The 18,956-nt window shown below is 45.7% G+C and overlaps 1 protein-coding gene across 1 annotated transcript in view; it reads left to right on the top strand.

The window, feature by feature from the left end:
• The window catches only part of GPC4 (glypican 4), a 67,280-nt gene that overhangs the window by 30,861 nt on the left and 17,463 nt on the right, over positions 1 to 18,956 (top strand). The window contains exon 3 of the mRNA XM_058847870.1: positions 13,290 to 13,681. Coding sequence (XP_058703853.1) covers positions 13,290 to 13,681 — 392 coding nt within the window. The remainder of the gene's footprint in view (positions 1 to 13,289; positions 13,682 to 18,956) is intronic.

Raw genomic sequence — 18,956 nt, 5'->3', positions numbered from 1 at the left:
AACGCAGAGTGGTTTTGTGTGGAGGCCGAGGTTTTAAGTGTGATGCAGGGTCAGAACCATAATGAACAAGTCTCGGCTGAGTTCCCATCGCTGAGTGATGCTAACTGCTGACAGATAAGCAAATGACTGGTCTCAGTATTGCCCCTGGGTCCACAGTGTGTCCTGTCAGACTGGCTCTCCATAGGGCATGCCTAGCTCATGGGAGCTGCAGGAAGAAGCTCCCTTTGGAGGTAGCTGGCACACAGCCAGCACTGCCCACCTTGCAGCCAGGTGCAGTCAGCTTTTCCTTTGAGAGCACCTCTGCAAACTGCTGAAGTCGATGCCTAGACACTGGGCACAGCACCTGGCTGAAGTCTCAGGGCATTTCTTTGTTTGCTTCTGAACTCTTGGTTGGTTTCTGTGGCACTTTGTAGGTGCCTCAGTGCTCCCAGACACTGCGGCCTCCTGTTGCCTGGGCATCTGGGGAGGAGGAGCAGGATGTCAGGCTGCTGCTTGCGTTGTCCCTGTTGGTTGGGGGACTGAGGTGACAGCCAGCTTGCATATGGAAGTGTCTGACAACTCAAGTGGACTGGGTTGTTCACACAGTTCTGCTTGTGCATCACCATCACACTCTGTGGTTAAGGACAGTTCCCCCATGCAGCTCCTCTGGACATTTGTTCCCTTGTTTGGCCATTGGTTCAATGTAAGTTTTCTATGAATATCCCAAAGTCTGTGCCTTGAACCTCCCAGCAAGCTCCTCTGCACTACTACAGTGGGTTGCAACCTCTTCCTTTCAAAAGGGATTGGCACTAGGGTGAGAGAAAAAATCCCTGGGTATGAAATTGCAGTGAGTCAAAGTAGAATTATGCAATCATCTTGATAGCATCTAAATCTGCTGGCTAAATATTTCCCTCTTAACCTCTGTTGTCTCTACCTGCTGGTACACCAAAGGGGTGATAGAGGGAGAACCAAAGTGTCTAGACTTGCAAGCTTATTAAATGCAGAACAAGACACTTAATGAAATCCAGCCCATAGATAAGCTCGTTCAAAGAGACCAGAGGAACAGCATCTGCTTCACCTTAAATGAACAACAAAGCTTTTTGAAATGCTGCATGGAAAACAAAGAGCATGCACGGGTTGCTGTATTAGCATCCCTGACGTGGATCAGACATCTTGTGAGGTGCATCTGCCCCTTTGTGGGGGGAGGGATGGCTGCAGGGCTGTGTGAGGGCAGGGGGACATTAAGACAAGCTGAGATGGGTGCCTGTCAAAGCACAAGGCTTCAAAATAGGTGAGCTTTGGAAGGAAGCCTGCACAAACTATTCTGTCTGTGCTCTGTGGTTCTCCTGTCAGCTCCATAGAGCATCCTCTATGCTGGTCTCACTCTCACTTTAGCCTGTGAAGAGCTTGACTGGCAAGTCTGGAAGGGGATGGTGTTGTTCAGCTGTTCCTGAAAGCTGGATTTACTGTGCCTGGCCTGTCCCTCAAGGGTGTGTCTCTGCCTCATATGAAACTAATGAAGGAGAATTGGCAACCTCCTCAGCCTGTCCCAAAGCCTAATGACTCTGTCTTTGAGTGCTAGTATCAGAACTAAATCTTCATTTGCTGCAGACAAAGCTGATTTAGGGATTTTTTGAATCTTACCTGGGGTGGAAGTAGATTCAGAGATGAACTGATTACCACCCTCCATCATTTACCTCTTGGGAGGCTTTTAATCTTGACAGCCTTTCTCCCTCCAGCCCAGTCACCTGGAGGCTGAAGGCACACCTTCCTGCTGGTTGCTTGGGCAGGTTGAGGAGTCTCCCTACGGAGATCCTCAAGCTCTTCTGCAAAAATATTGGAGTTCCATGCCTTAGACTGCTGTGTTTTAAGACCCTGCTGTTGAATATTTGGATGCTTGTGGGATGGTGTTTCCTTCCTTTGGTCTTGGTGCTTGGTCATCAGATCAGCTGTGGTCATTTGTATCTTGCATATTTGAGTTCCTCTTGCCCAGCATAATTCATCCCACTCTTTTTGATCTAATGTACCCAAACTACAGGAAGGAGAGGCAATCGAGACCTGTATATTTGTGCTGATCCTTAGGGATGAGACTGGAAAAGGACAGAATCTTTCCAGAGCTGCTCTTCTGCATGGACCCAAGCTCTGATATTACTATTTGCAGCTATTCAGGGCTTCCTTATCACTTGTAGCTAAATCCATTCAAATGGAAATAAAACTGGCAAAAATGAGCTGTACACCTTCCTTAGTTTAACATGAAATCCTCTGTGCTAAAGCTTTGCAGAGTGACTGAGTAGGCAGGGTGAGTTATTACAGACACCAAATCCACTTCAAGTGGGGTGGACACTTCTCTTGTGGGGTGACACATCCCCGGGCTGTGATCGGCCACTCCAGGATGCAGCCCAAACAGCAAACCCTGTCCCTCCAGCCCTTTGGAAGTCTTTGTTGTGGGCTCTCTGGCTCCTAATCTCCCAGCCTTGACATTCAGGTCTGGGAGGAGAGGCAAACCTGTCCTGCCTCCGTTATGTGCTTGACCTTTGCAGCAGTTGCTGCTGCAGAAGGACAGTCCAAGTGGCGGCACGTCCTTTGGACAGAGGCTGGGATGCCCTGTGGCTTCTGGAGCGTTTGCATCAGCTGTTGCTGGAGCGCTGTGTGCTGTTGGAACTGTTGCCAGAATTGCTCTGATCTGACACCAAAGCCGTACAGAAATGGATTATCTCCTCTTTAATCAGGAGCATGGAGCAATCTGCTGATTATCCATCCCCAAAACCAGGAGTCATTTTGGCTCCCAGTGCATAATGTGACAGCGTCAGATCCTCCTGCGCGTATTTGGTTTGCAGGCACCAGGAGAACTTGTGAGTTCAGGAGTCCCATATCTTACATATCCTGTCTAAATATTTGCTTACAGTACAGGTATGTGTTCTCCTGGAGGTCTCCCCTGTTGTAATTTAAACCACTAGCCTGATGCCAGTGTAGCAGTAAGAGATGTATTTTCAGCAGCAAGGGAAATGCTTTTTTGTTAAAATAAAAAATACTTTGTAAGTCGTTGGATTCACTATTGCTAAATGATTTTAGAGGTGAAGATTTGCTGGTTAGTCTCAGATATGTTTATTGGCTTCAATGAGAAATTAGTGGGTAAAATTTTCTGGCCATGTAAGCGTCTCCCTCCATAACAGTGACATTCATGGGAAAGCTGTAACTCACTGTGGTGACATCTAATGCCACAGAAGCAGCTATACCAGTTAGGGATTTAAACACCCCCTCCCTTTTTTAAAATAAAATCTCTTGTGCTTTGTCTTCACAACTTTGTGCCCTCCCCTTTACTCTCTCGGGGATTAATAACATTAATAGAATTAATGGTGACATTAAGGCTGTATAAATGCTCAGTTCCATGTATTAAATTCAAACTTTCACCTCTTTTGCCCTTTGAGGCTGAAGTTTTCCACGCCAGGGTTTGTGCTAGCCAGCAGTGCTTTGGGGAAACTGCTCAGCTGTTTTGAGGAATTGGAGCCAGGACAGGACATAGCCCATAACTCTTCTGCAGTGTTTCCGCTGTTCCATTGCTTCCTAGATAAGATGTTCTTACTTTTTACTTTTTAAAGACCCATCCTGAATCTCTTGGAAAATGCAACTGTTGTGCCAAGCCCTATTCTGGGGGGAAAAATAGAGGGGCTGCTGAGTCCTACAATCTCCTTGTTTCTCCTGCTTCTTTGTATTTCACAAGCACTTTTGCTGTTGAACTTAAACCAATTTGTGTTGCTTTCTTTTGTGCACTCTAGACTTAGGCAAGGCAGCAAACTTCTGCAACCCTCACTGTACAGGAGAGAAATGTGTGAGATGGTCTGTCTTTGGGCTGGGTTGGCAGTAGGTTTGGTGTTCCTAATGCCCAGACGACAGAAGGATTTATATCAAATGGTACAGCCCAAGCCAGCATTTGGGAAGCAATTGAATGCTGAGAGTTCCATTTCTGATCCAGTCTCCCTGAATTTTCCATTAGCATTTAAGATAAAACAAATACAGAAGTGTAAAAGGAAACAATAAGTGGAAACAATAAGTGGAAAGAAACCAAATCCAAGAAGAAAGAGCTGGCCAGGGGTTCCCAAGTCCATGGTGCACACAACCCCTCTGCTGTATAGGGAGCAGGCAGAGGGGCTGGAGAGGGATTCCATGGAGTGGGCTCCATGTTTGTATTGGGCAAGGTAGCTACAGGTACAAGGTGTGATCATGATGAGCATCTTTGAAGCATCCCAGGGTGCCCTTGACCTTCTAATGTGAGCTCTGTGTTGCTTCTGGGTGCAGGAAGTTCTTCCAGTAACTGGCCTGTGGCTGAATTTGAGAGACTGGTCAGGAGAACATTGGCCAAATAGCTTCCAAGCTCTGCTGAAAATGGAGGAAAAAGCCTGGAATTAATTTTTGAATTTAGTTTTTGTTGTTCAGATAACCCTTTGCTTCCAGCTGCTGTCTGCAGGTATGAGTTCCCAGGGAGGTGTGCTGGTGCAGTGGGATGCATAGCTGGGATGGATTAGTAACTAGGAAGGACACAGAAGGGACAAGGGAGAGCTTTTGGTGGTCTTCTTCCTGCTGCTCCAGGCAGTGTGGAGGCAAACAGTGAAAGATGAGCCCCACAGGTGCCCAGTCTGCTGTTCCTATAGTTAGAATTTGGCAGCCCATCGGGGTGCTCTGCCTTACCAAAATAACTGCCCTTTGGGGACCTTCATCTCACATTAACTCTTTTACTGGAAACTGCCTGTGAGAGCAGGGACCTGGGCCCTCATCTTGCTCCTTTGGCAGGGTCCCTCTGTGTCTGTGGCACCCAAGACCATGGGGTCAGTAGGGTCAATACTGGCTGCCAGCGCATTCATATCTGCAGGAGGCAGCTCCAGCTGTGTTGGCACAGCTGGAGCGCTGGGTAGAGTCCTCTGCTGTACCAGAGTTGCATTGAGTCCAAGCTTCTGAATAAGTCTGTGTGGTGGGAAGAGCTCTCCCCCTGCCACCCACCTTCAGGCGAGTGCACTGATGACCATGGCATTGTTGATAGGGTGATTTGATCTATGCTGCCACTCACATTGATGTGGAGGCTCAGCCTTGTTCTGACCCCTCCAGAAATGGATGGCAGCAAACCTCATACCAACCAGGGCAAAAAATGTTGGGAAGTTATACCTCAAAGAAGCTGTTGTGGAGAGGCAATCCTTTGGACTTGGTTACGGATTGGTTCTTAATGAGCATGGGGAGGGAGTGACTGAGGAGAAGCTGGAGGGAGCAACCACTAACAGGCTTCCTTTTGAAAATACCACTTGTGGGCTTTTGTTTGTGCTTTCCCACTCAATGCAACAGCAATGAAACAAATTGTCTGCTGTCTGTGCCTTGGAAATTTGTTTATTCTTTCTTTTTGTTCAGCTGGCTCCTCTCCATCTCGAGGTTTTTCAGGAGGCACATACACCACCATGACTTTTAGTCTTGTTCATTGAGAATTGTGATGCTTGTCTGACAGCGGTGAGATCCAGACCTCTATTTTGGAACGCTTGGAAAGATCCTGAGGTCTTGTTCAAGTTACCACAGAAGCAGGAAATCTCACGGGATGAGGTGAAGGGGGTTCCTAACCCTGTTGGTTAGGAGGGGAAAAAAAAAAAAATATTAGATCTTGTAACTTAGCAAAGACTTCAGTAAGGGGCAAAAGCAGTTTTTATATGGACTTGGAGGGATCAAACAGTCTCATGTGATCTCAGGTCAAAGCAGTTCTGCTCTTATGGTCACAGGTAAACTGCTCTTACCCTATGGGCTTTTATTCCCAAAAGGAAAGATGGGGGAAACAGGCTTTGTACTTGGCTACAGGAAACGTGCCTGGTGCTCTCTGGTTACTAATTGCTGTCAACCAGTCAATGAGCTATTGTTTGTCTGTTTAAAATTAACTCTCTCTTCCTCCTTCCTGCACAAAGGAGCCACCAAGCCTGTGTGCATAGTCCTGGTAGCTGCTCCTCTGGATGCCTGATTTGGTGGTGGTGGTTGGGCTTGGGGGTGTGATAACCCACTGGTGCAGGGCTGGAGCTATTTTATCAGTGTTTAATGTACTGTAATGTCTTAGTGTCCAGCCACTCACATGCCAGCTGAACAAATAAGAGGCAGCCCCAGCTGAAAGAGCTCTCCCTGCCAGTGTAATGAGTTGAGGGTAACTGAGGTAATGGAACAAGACAATCCCCACTGTTCAGTAGTGCAGGCCCTCCCTACACTCTGACAGCAGTAGGAAGGGAGGCTTGGGAAAACATGTATCTGTGAAATACCTTTGTGAGTGTCCCAGAAAGTTCCTTTGAGGTGGGAGGATGTGGGAGGCAGCCTGAAGGAGCTCACTTCCAGGTGAAGTTTGGGCTGGGAACTTGGTGTATTGGTACCAAATGGCTATGGGGCAAAGGTTCACATCTGAAAAATCACAGGTGTGTCTGAAGAGATTGAGGAATGGGTGCAGTGAAAATTAAACATGGAGGGAGTAGAGTGAAGAGCAAACAATGGAGGAAGAAGAAACAGCTGCAGAGAGGTGCATTAAGGAAAAGTTTTTGCAAGGAAGGGTATGGAAGTGCTGGGAATGATGGACCTGCTGCTTGGGGAGGAGGCAGCATGGAAGCAGTGGGAGAAAACTCCGTATAGCTGACCAAAAATGGGATGAGTGACAGGCCCTGAAATCAGAGGAGGCTGCGAAGTCTGGGCTCATTCTGCTGCATGGGATGTGGCAGAGCAGGATGGACTAAGACGGGACCAAGGGCATTTCTCGCCGTTTTCGTAATTCATGGGATGACTGTTACATACAGCAGGATGCAAAATGTGCTGCTGTTTGTTTCTTGAATCACAGACAGCAATCTCCACATTATCCCCCTCTTTCATTGCTCCTTATTCTCGAACAAGCTTAGTGTCAGTGTGATGGTGCTGCCCAGTGCTGTGTGTTACCTTCTGCCCTGCTCATCTGGACTCCTACTAGCCCCCCAGTGCCTCAGAAACCAGAACTTCTAGAAATCTTTTCTTTTTTTTTGGTGGTTTTGGTTTTTTTAACCTATGAGGCTGTGGCCCAGTTTTTGTTGCCTTGACTTTCACTAATCAAGCAAAGTTTAGGGAGATGTTGTTCCTCCCAGATCTGCAGTGTTCACATATTGGGGCTGTTGCTGTGACACTGGCAAGATTTAAGCCTGTACTTTAAGCCCTGTGAAAGAGTTCTTCCCATGTCAATAAGTGCTAACACATGTTTGAAAACAGGACAGATAAACAGCTTGTGGATCTGCCCTGCCCTTCTGAGTTCATATTCAATAAATGTGTTAACACTATGTGTTCATCGGTTTCTCAACACTTCCGGAAAAAGGTTGTTAAGCTAGGATTTGTTTTTCCCTGGTGGAAATTACAAATGTTGTATATGCAATAAAGGAAGTGAAGGCATATTAAAAATAATGAAGCACATTTAGAAAAAACAAAATTGTTTTCCTCCCTTTGGAATAGGTGGCATAGTTGTGGACGGCTTCAACCTCCAGGTGAAGAGAGCTATGAAACCTTTGTCTCTTTTCTCCCAAATTCCATTTATCTTCTGGATTGAATTTTGCTTCACATGGTAGGAGCAGCTGCAGGGTGGAGTTTGCATCTCTGCAGATGCACCTCTGGAAAACACAGGGACAGAGCTGGCGCCGGCCCTTCCACGGCACAGCCTGCGGGGCCGTGGCTTGGGCAGGAGCATTTGTGTGGGAATACATCTTGCTGTTGTGGACATTTTATGAATAAACCTTTTAAGGAGAAAATATAATTAATCTCTTTGTGGCAGTGTTCTCCTGTACACACTAGAAAGCATAATTGTCTATACAGACGAGCAAATTAAAGGTTTTGGTTAGACAGACGGTCCTTAATTAAGCATAATCTGGACAATATATTAAGAGTATGTTCAAAAAGCTGGGTGGCAAATTATCTGAAACTAATTAATTGTGCCTGTAAAAATTCAGCATGTTCCATATGCATGCTTGAACCTGGTTTTATTTGTAAAAAGGTGGTTGAATAATTGCATGTCTACCTGGGATCTGTTTGTTTAGTTCATTTGCAAACCTCAAACAGAATAAGGCCAATGGAAAACTCGGCTCTTAACTAAGGAAACCTGGTGCATGGGAAATGCAGCATGTCTGGTGGTTTTTGGGAGCAGAAAGTGTGTGGCAGCCCTGGTGTCCTTTTGGAAGGGCACCAGCACACAGGAACATGGCCAACAGATGGGTGTCTGTAGCAAGCACATTGGCTCAACAGCCTTGATGAACTCATATATAAGACTTGACCTTTTTTGCACTGCAGTTAAGGTTTCCTTTGTTCTATAAAACATGGGGGTTTTAGGTGATGAGCCTGGGTCACTGATGATTTGACTCTTTGCAGTGGCTACAAGAGGAGTAAGTGTGGTGCTGTGGAGCACTGTGCCTCTCTGTGTGAAAGTATTCCCTGAAATACACGTGTTTTGCTCCTGAAGATAAAGAAATTGGAAGCACAGCTTTGCATTCCTGCAGTGGTCAGCTGTGGATTCAGCCCTGAGGACTCTGCCTGGGGCAGGGCTGGGGAGGCTGAGAACACCAGGGCAGGTGGTGGCAGGAGGCAGCTCGGACCAGGCAGTTCTTGCTGCCTTTTCCTTTGTCGCCAGCACATGTGTGGAAATGCCAAACCTGTCTGTGGGTGAAGGGGAATGTGACCCTTTGATGTGTTCATCTCATTTCCAGGAGCTGCCTTTGATTTAGGTAGGACTGTGCCCTACAGCACTGGGCTCTCCTCAGCAAAAGCCCTCTTGTATGAAAATGCCACTCCTGAAATATCTGAAAATGTTAGCAGAAGGAATAGGAAAACACTGCATCTCTTCTTACTTAAATAAAAGAAAAAAAGAATATTTTCAGGTGACACCTATGAATCCAAGATCAAAAATATATTGGGTCCGAAAGTCAAAAGAAGTAGATGTGTTGTCTGGAGGTGGGATTTACTCTGTCTCACAGTGGGTGGAGTGATTGTGTTTCTTCAGTTAGCTCATGTATCTGCAATTTGAAAGAAAGATTATTTTGAATTATTCTGGCAGTGGAATCCAATGTCATGTGGAAGCACCTTGGGGAGATGCAGTGCTCTCCTGCACTGGGTTATGGCAGGGCTGGTCTGCCCTCAAGCTGCAAAGAGGTAATACATCTTATTACTTGAAAAAAAGGAAATTGCTAAGTAACTATGGTTATGTTTCTCAATGTGCTCTTTTAAAGAAGGATTTGTTCAAAAGCAGAGACTTTTTTTCTCCAGGATTTTTATTGCAGAGATGGCACATATGTCACATCCTGTCTTTCTTACCATTTCATGACATCGTAGGCTTTCACCAAGGGGTGGGCATTGAAATTCTACCCTGAAATTCAAAAATGTTAAAAGAATAAACAGAGCCCAGAGCTGTAGATTGCCTGACTGCAGATTACTGCCTTTTCTGCCTCTTAAAGTTAATTGCATTGGAAATGTCATCCTCCTTTGAGCATCAAAGCCCGTAGCATGCACAGGATTTATTTTGCAATACAGACAAATTTTAAAACTGTTTCTTGATATTAAGAAAAATTTTGTGGCTCTGCTCCCACAGTGCTGGTTCCCTCAGCCTGGGGCTCATCCTCCTGAGCATCACCTTGAGTAAGAAGGTGACTTTGCATCAGCAGGACTTGGCTGAGGTGTGTTGAAGCAGTAGAACATGGCCTTGCTCCTCAGTCAGGTTGGAGCAGAGCTGGCTGTGCCATGTTATCCCAAGGCCTTGTCTGTGGTTCATCCTCTCTGTGTAACCCAACCCCCTCTGCAGGCTCTGCTCTTAGTCATGAGAACCAGGGAGACCTTGGAGCCATGTGCTGCTCTCGCAGGTCAGTTTGTGAAGCCCTTCCCAACCATGTGCGTGCCTGTTTGTCGACAAGAGGGGCCAGCCCTTGTCCAGGGAGTTTAAACCAGATAACTGGAGAGAAGAGAGAGCCTGCCATCCCTCCAGATAGCAGTGTCTGAGAGAGCACCGGCAAAGTATGATTTGTCGTCTGTGAAAAATGTTTGCGTTTGACAGCTTTTCACAGGAAACCTGTCAGAGTGATAATTTAATGAGTACAGATTGCTTGCAACACAGCTGTAAAACGTGCTTTTACAGTGCTGTAAAATAAGCAACCGAGGCCTTTGTGTGTTTGCTTTGTTTGAGAACAAGTCAACTTCTAATACAAATGAAAGGTGGTCATTTATTTTACCCAGCAAACAGTCAAGACGTAAGAGAGGAACCTGCCATTTTTCTTCTTGTGGTGGCAAGGTTAATGCTGGGTTATGTTGGTGTTTGCTAATCAGCTCATTTCTGTGAGGGAGAGAATTAGTATCTAATTTGATATAGAGAGTTACTAGTCAGATTAGCATTTAACTCATAAGAAGGACTTCCAGGCTTTTTTCTTTTCCTTGCTGACATCTATGCCCACAGTTTGCACAGAGAAAAGATAAATGTTCCTTCTGGTACCCAAGCTGATTTCTTGATGTGGAGATAGAAACTGAGGATGCAGAATTATACTGTGCCAATAGTTACACTAAAATATATCTATAGATATAATTTAATTGCTGGTGGTTAAGAGTGCTGTGTGTTGCATGGAGAAAGATGCCATGCACATCCCACTGCTGGGTCCATCCCTGCTTGTTGAGTGGCCCTTTATTCCCAATGCCATGCTTGACATCACCCCTCTCCAACATCCAACCCCACCTGCACCCCAGGAGCCTCGAGGTGCCAGCAGTGGCACCCAGTGGCCTAGCCACAGGTGCTGGTCACCAGGGCATCCTGTCTGGCATGCTCAGGGATACAGGCTTGTGCTGACAGGGGTGGATGCTGACTCCAGGTTGCAGACACAACCTCCTCTGCCCTCCTCCCCTTCTTCTTTGGCAAGTGGCACTTTGAGAATGGGAGTTTTCTGTCCATGCAAATGATGGTTGAATCTTGAGCCAGAGACAACAGCACTGTGCATGCATGCTGCCTCCTTCAGGAGTGCTGCGTTGGGTTTTTGAAAGTGCCTGGTTTTGGTGGGAAGTTTTCATTTCCTTTATTTACCTTCCTTTTGGGCAAGGAAAAGCTGCTGGCTGGAAGGCTACAGGTGCACAGGTATTTGCTACTAATTAGATTGCAGGTTTTTTCATGATAATTAATGAACATGCCTGGTTCTAGCCCACATGAAAAATTAAGAGATGAAGAGCTCTAAAGCCTGGTTACGGTTTATTCAACTTCCACTTTGGAGTGTAACCAATAAAATGAGTTGGGCAGGAGAATAAATAGATTATGGTAATATGGGTGTATTACTTAAGATAACATTCTTGGCTTATAACATTGCTTTAGGTTCTTTAGACTGACGGTTGGAGCTATCTGATAGATTTGCCATCAATATCATTTCAAAAATCTGATTCTTTTTGAAGAGTTTGCTGACACATCTAGCTGGTTTTGTGCATGGTACAGAAGTATTTAAATAAAGAACTTACTTGGTGATACTAAAAGGTCTGAGCAAAGGAAGGAAGTGAGCCTTCAAAATGATTAAGTGAATTAGAAATTAATATACACCAAGCTAATCTCTATAGTATAAACTGAACAGAAAAAAAATCTTCCTGGAGAGGAAATGCCAGTCATGGGAACGAAAGTGGAGGTTTCTGCTGATATTGGACAGAGGATGTGTTGGGTGTTTGAAATCAATCTCCTCTTCCCTGGATCATTTCTCTTGTGCTCCTAAGAGGCTGCATTATATACAGCCATGTCAGGCACTGAACCCCATGACTTTGTTCATCAGGAACTCATGGAATGTTTCAGTTTTTCCAGAAAATATTTTCTGTGTTAGGCTTTGTTTGTACTGGAGCACTTTGAAGACGAAAATCTGAACTTCAGCATACTTTTAATGTCTTTTAACAAGGTTTAAATTTGCACTGGGCCAAAATATTTCCCTCCCACCCCCCCCCCCCCCCACCCTCTTATAACAACTTCTAGCTCTAAGCATTGCTCCTTTGTGGATTTAGAAAACCACAGAGGCATGTTTTATTAAAAAATATTTATTGAATATGAGTCACAGAAAAGCAGAGGTCAGAATCCTCAATTGCTGGTGGCATGCATAAAATAATCTGCTTCCTCACCCTGCTGTGCCCGCTCCCCAGGGTGCCCGTGCTCCCTGCAGGGCTGGAGCAAACAGGCATGGGAGGCTTTGTCCCAGTGGCACCTACCTTGCTCTCCTTGGCTGCCCCCAAGGCCATAGAGCAGGGAGTTTTTTCCAAAGTGCCCCAAATGCTTTTGGCCTAGTGGACCCCTCCCCTATTTTTTATTTTATCTCATCTATGCCAAGTCTCCAAGGCAAAGGCTTTGTGGCAGGGTAGTTTGTGCTTAGACCTACATGTCAAGGTTGTGGTGATGTGTTCTTGGAGGATGTGTTCTTCAAACTGCTTCTGCAGTGGTATCATCATTGGGTCAACTTGTTATCAGTATTGGGGACACATGTGGCACTGCCAAGATATGGCAGCAGCCACTCTGGGCTGTCCAGTGCTCCTAGAGAGTGAACCAAAGTGGGGATTTGCTTTTAGAAAGTGATAAAAATCACAAACCCTATCTGTCCTTTTGTCATTTAAAAAATCTTTTGTTATTGTGCCAAGTGTGTAGTCCTTAGATTTTAAGCAAATTCCAGTATAATTGGGGGGGGGTTTTGCACTGCCACAAACGTCTGAAGCCCCTTCTGCAATCAGGACCAATTGGGCAAGTGTTCAGGCCCTGCCGTGAGAGATGAAGAACTTGCAGGATGGGTGTTGTGGTTTTAAAGAAGAACCTGCAGGTAGATTTTTAAATTTGTTTTTAAATATATTAAAATTTGTTCAATTTTGAGGCTGGTTTATGATAATCTTGGAAAATGAATTGTCAAGAACTGGAAAGAAGGATTCATTTGTGCAAAACATCTGTTTAACAAAACCACCTTTTTTCTTTCCAATATGTTGTTCTTTGAAATTACATCTTTTGAGATGCCTAAATGGGAACATCAGAAACTTTTGTGCTTTTTATTGGTTTTTGCTGACTCTTAATCATGATATTCATATTTGTATCAGGAGAGATTTCATTCATACAAGTCTTTCAGTCTACAGGGAGATTTGAGGATCGGTTTATGATGCGTAATCAAAAATTTTGAGATATAGACATAGATGAAAATTTCTGGGGGAGTCCTTTAATTTTCCATTTCAGTTTGATGATGCCAATCCTCCAGTTGAGCAGTGGTCGTAGGAGTGTGTGAACACACAATCCTGTGCCCATGTTTACCATATCTTCTCTCTCTCTTTCCTAGAGTTCTTCAAAGAGCTCCTGGAGAACGCTGAGAAGTCTCTGAATGACATGTTTGTGCGGACGTACGGCCGACTGTACATGCAGAACTCGGAGCTCTTCAAGGACCTCTTTGTGGAGCTGAAGCGCTACTACGTGGGCGGCAACGTCAACCTGGAGGAGATGCTCAACGAGTTCTGGGCGCGCCTGCTGGAGCGCATGTTCCGGCTGGTCAACCCCCAGTACCACTTCACGGACGAGTACCTGGAGTGTGTCAGCAAGTACACGGAGCAGCTGAAGCCCTTCGGGGATGTGCCGCGCAAGCTCAAGCTGCAAGTGACGCGAGCCTTCGTGGCCGCGCGCACCTTCGCGCAGGGCCTGGCCGTCGCCAGGGATGTCATCAGCAAAGTGTCTGCGGTGAGCTCCATCCCCTGACTGCTCGTCCCCGTGTCCCTTGGACCCGTGATGGGCAGCATCTCTCCCTGTTGTACTGTACCTAAAGGTGGTGGTGGTTGAGCGCTACAGACGGACCCAGCTCCATCTGTGTAGGCTGGGCTGTTGCGTGGTAGAGTCACATTCTGAGGACATCGCTGCCCGGTGCTACAGCCCAATTCCCCAGCTGGATGCTTTCCCCCTGTCTAGGGAACAACAACAGCAGGAAATTAAATGCCTTCTGCAGTGGAAATAACCACGTTTGCTTGTGTAATGGCCATATCTTCTTAATATTGCCTTTAAATTACAGTGAGTCAGGGATGCTACAGGCATCTATTATGGAGCAGCTGATGATTTGCTCCTCGCTGCAGGGCAGGGGGAGAGGCAGTTCACATGAACAAACAGCACTTCTGTGATAACAGTAAGCTAGAACCATCTGCACAGGGCAGAAGCCATTTGTACTTGGTGCCACACAAGCAGCACAAGTTAGACCTCAGACTTTTATAGTAAAGTCACTTTTTGGGGGGATGAAACAGCTGTGATGTGCTGGTCACTTAAATGTTTACCTCTCCATATAAATCACTTTGGAGCTGTTTAAGTGGGGTGACTGCTTTTTTGCCATGAGATTTGTTTTTAATTTTAGTCTGAGTTGTATGGTATAGGGAACAGTCAATAATCCCCTTGAAGTGATTATGTAAGATAACAAATATCAGTGATTTCCTTTTAACAAACTCAGCTCATTTCCTGTGGGCTGTGGAAGATTTATTATAATAATTTAATTGGGCAGAGAGACGTTTACTTTCTCTCTACCTGGTTATGGAGTAATAAAACGTGAGGCTGAAAGAGCAGGCAGGAGTTTGAATCAACCCAAGTTCCAGGGCAAAAACCCCACAAAACTGTTCAGATACTATTAGAAGCAGAATGCAGTTCTGTGGGCAGCACAAACAGCATCCTTAAATGAGATAATAAGTCAAATTTCTTTGACTTATGGGGATAATATTAAAATACTGTCTTTGAGCACAGGGGAAAAAATAAGTCTGCTTCCATGTTAGTTTTTCTTGAAGATAAATGAGGCTAACAGCCAGCAATAGGCCTGAACATGTATGAAGGAAGGAGTTGCTTAACTAAAATACCCAGACTCCAGGAGTGAGTTGTAAGTTATCAGTGACAAGTTTAGGTCCTTGGAGACCTTGACTCCCCACCAAATAGAGACGACTCTCAAGTTAGATTAATGTGCTGCTGGTTGAGGATGTGTGTGTGGGGCTCAGTGTGTGACATGTGGGGTCACTCTTACGAGATCACAAAAACTTTCAGCCTCAGGGATGCTGTGCTGGTGGAAGGGAGGGGTGGTCGCAGATGAAGTGTGATGTCTCTTTGCCAGGCCACTGGCCAAACCTGTTGACTCTTGGTTGGTGTTTCAGATTTGGTGACCCTTGTTTTGTTGCTGTGCCAGCTTTTGTGGTCAGGGGATTGGGTTTTCACTGCTGTAGAGTGTGGATGAAATATTTGTGTGGGAGGTCTGGCCATTAAAGCCCCTGTACAGTGCAATTACTTGATAGGCAGTAAACATGCATGGGTGAGGGATTGTGTTTATGCTCCATCTGCTCAGAATTCATCAAAACGTCTCCAGACTTGACACAGAACCACAAGGGCTGCGGTCCCTGCATCTGTTATGAATCAGTCGTGAACCTGAGGTGGCGTTGTGATTTCTCTTTCCCTTTTGATGATCCTTGAGTGTAGAGTTGCCTTCAACCCTGGAATTAATTGCTTGAGTGTGAAAGCTACCCAGAGTCCCACGCAGCTGCAGAAATAGCTCACATGCTGTGGACAATCACAGTTGCTCTACTTTCCACTTCAATTTCACAAGTTACACTGGAAATCCTACAACGGATTGACTTTTCCAAGCAGTAACAAAAGTCCCTACTGTTGAATACCTAAGCTTCAGTTGCAGCAGTAGAAGGAATAATAATCTTTTCTGTAGTGTTTTAATCTCTTTCAGTGGGAATCTAACATCGTGTTTCTGCAAGGCACAATGGGAAATCCAAGACATGAGTTTAAAAGCTGATGTTTTTATGCCTGCTGCTCTGTGGTTGTGTTTTGGGGCTTCCCACATTACATATAGATTAGCCTAGCTTTGCTGAGCTCTCTATAATGGCTCCATTGACTTTTCTTCCTTATTATTTTTACTCAGGAGTTGTAGTGGAATGGCTGCATATACCAGGGATTAACTGGGGGATAAATCTTCATTATGAAAAAATGTCCAAAGGAATGCAAATTAGTTTTACTTTTAATGTGCTTTGTGACAAGTAAGTTAAAAACATTTAACTGAAAATCTTCAGGAGGAGAAATACAAACAACTACAAGGCCCAGCTGTGTACTTTCCTGGGATACTATCAGGAGAGCAAAGAGCACTCTACAGTGCAATGGCCTTGATAGCTTTTTAATGATCATAGGTATTTTCACATCTTCATTAGGGAGTTGCATTTAGAAGGATATTGTTCTTGCATGAGTTTGGGAATAAAGGGGTAAAGGACAAGAGAATACTGAAAAGCTGCAAGTACACTTGATTTCTGAGCCAGAATGGTAGAAAATAACTTTAAATTCAGCCTTGAATGGATCAAAAGCTGTACCACTGTGCTGAAATACACAACAGAGAGAAAGCTGTATGGTTTTGAGAGAAAGCACAGACTTTTTTCAAACTGTCTAAACCCCATGATTTTGATGCTCAAGTCTTCACCCCTCAAATTCCCTTCTTTGGACCCAAAAAGTACAATATTTTCTAGATCTGTTCTGAACATCAGATCTATACAGGACGCTAGAGATGTGCCCTGCCTCTGAGGTTGGCTGCAAGGGGCTGGGGGCCTCCAGTGCTTCTCTCTGTCCTGTGCTGGTGCTGGGTGCTTTCTCCCTGACCTTCCTGCCCCTGCCTTCAGGAGATGGGAATCTGCCTGTCCCCAAATCACTCTCCTAAGTCATGGACGAGCACTGAAGTCAGCCGGGTTAAATTGCTGCCAGCAGTGACATTTCCTGCCCTGGCCAGGGCTGGAAAAAAAGGAGCAAATACAAGCCAGAGCCATGAGTGAATGAAAAAGGATGGGAACCTGCAACTGGGCAGTTCTCAGGCTGCTGAGATGTTCCCATAATTGCATTCCATTAAACCCACAGCCTGGTCGAGGGTCATGACACCTTTGAGGCAAAGAGCACTGGGGCACGTAGGGTGTAGGTCAGCTACAGGTATGGGGTTGGAGGTCCCTGTTTTTGGGGGAAGAAGTGAAATCAAGGCCTAGGCTCCCTGACAGCATTTTGTAGGGTCAGGGGGAGCTGGGAGGGGCGGTCTGGCTAGAGATCAGCAGCAGAGGCACATGAAGGCTGAAGCATGCCAGCCAGCCACCCAGCATTGAATCCCTGTGTCTGTGTCACCATCTCTCTGCAGACAGGATGTGGGGGTGTGATCTTCTGCACTTGGCAGTGGTGCTAAGAGTTTTCTGGAGCCTCCCAGGAAATTTATACTGATAAACTGTTGTTCTGAGATTCTTCTACCACTTTTTCCTCTTGCCCTTGTGTCCTATAATTTGAGGCAGTACTGCTGGGAGCTCAGGAAATCACCTCCACAACAAGCATTTGTGTGCTGAAAGCCACATGAGATGTACCTGCCACCAAAGCATCTGGGCTGCTGGAAGGGGTCTTCCAGCCTATCTGTGGGAACCCTGAAAAAGGCAGCAGCTTGGAAGTTGTACGCAAGAAATGGTGTTTAGTTTGGAAGCACAGTTATGAGCTGTATGAAATAATGCCATTTCATATGAGGATTATACCTACTTCTCATCTGCTGTCCTCTGGTGACATTAGCAACCAAGAGGAGGCTGCTGGAGATGTTCCCAGTAGGTGGAGAAGGTCAACTTTCTTTGTGTTGGCATTTCTGCCCTAAGGAAGTGTAATGGTAGCAGCCGAGGAGGGAATTTTCTTCAAGCTGTTTATGAAGAGAGTGGGACAGGTGATTGCCTTCCCACAGGTGGGAGCCCAGTGGCTTTTTACTTTGAGCTGCCTCATCTTGAATGAGGCACCTGTGGAGCACAAGTTGAGTTGTTGGTTGGCCTGCTGGTCTGCATGAGCAACCTGAACTATGGCTCATGTCATTTTTGGCATGGGTGCTGAGTGTGGACCGGCCATTGGCTTAGGAGAAGCAGTGATGAGAATAATAAAACAATGAATTAGTAAGAATTAAGGCCTGTGTCATCACAAATAGTAGGGCACCAAGATCTGGGTTTGGTAAAAGTTGTGCCCCTTGTAATTATTATTTGAGGATCTAAAAGTTTAGTCAGAGATCTGATGTCCCTCTGAGCAGTTTTTGCCCTTGGTTTGACTTAAGGAGAATGTAACTATAATCCTCTTTCAGAAAGAATTTTGTGTTCTTATATCCAAAGGCTGCAATATCTTGCCAGGCAAGTGACAGAAATGGAATTTGTTGCTTGCATGCATTGGGAAAGGGATGGGGGGGACAGCACTTCTGCTATGTGGGTAACTAAGAAACAGCAGAGGAGCTAAGGAGCCCTTTTAGTGTGTAGCAGAAGGACCTCCAAAGAGGCAGTGCTGTCCAGGCAGCAGGTTGCAAGCCACGAGGCCAGACCAAGGGGCTGCCGTGCACAAGGACATTTCCTTCCACATACCAGGGGCAAACATCAATGCAGAAAACAATACCAAGCACTTCTCCACATCAAAGATGACCCTGAGAAGACTTGCCAAGAATGTGACTGCATCTGCCTCAGTTCCAGCCATATGTGGGCCTGTGCTAGGCCTTCAAAGCACGCTGGAGCAGCAGTCAGCTCAGATTTAGGGCTGGGAGTGCATGGATAGCACTGTGGATTTGGAGCTGATGATGTCTTGCAGGAGTACTTCAGTCCACTGGCATGGTTGGCTCTTTTTTTTTTTTTTCTCTGCCCTACACTTTGGTTCTGCTGCTAATTTTGAAAACAATGTGAGGGATAATTAAGGATGATTTTGGTTGTAGATGCCCAGATAAATGTCCCTGCTACTTTGCTCATTAAAGCAAATGGAATGCTCCTCATGATGCTTGGTGTCTGGGGCAGGGAGAGACTTGTTTCTACAGAGAACAAGCTTGATGTGAAAGGCCCTTTGGTCCCAAGGGCACCATGAGCAGGAGGTGCTGAGCCTGGCATCGCCATGTAAGTGGTCAGAGGGAGGGGCACCCACTTGGGTGTGACCCTGAGGTCCCTCGTGCCCCTTGTGGGCTGAGGTTGCTGTT

The sequence above is a fragment of the Poecile atricapillus genome, chromosome 12 (genome assembly GCF_030490865.1).
Source record: "Poecile atricapillus isolate bPoeAtr1 chromosome 12, bPoeAtr1.hap1, whole genome shotgun sequence".
NCBI classification, from domain to species: domain Eukaryota; kingdom Metazoa; phylum Chordata; class Aves; order Passeriformes; family Paridae; genus Poecile; species Poecile atricapillus.
Note: the sequence above shows the minus strand (reverse complement) of the source record. Positions and strands in the feature narration are given on the sequence as shown.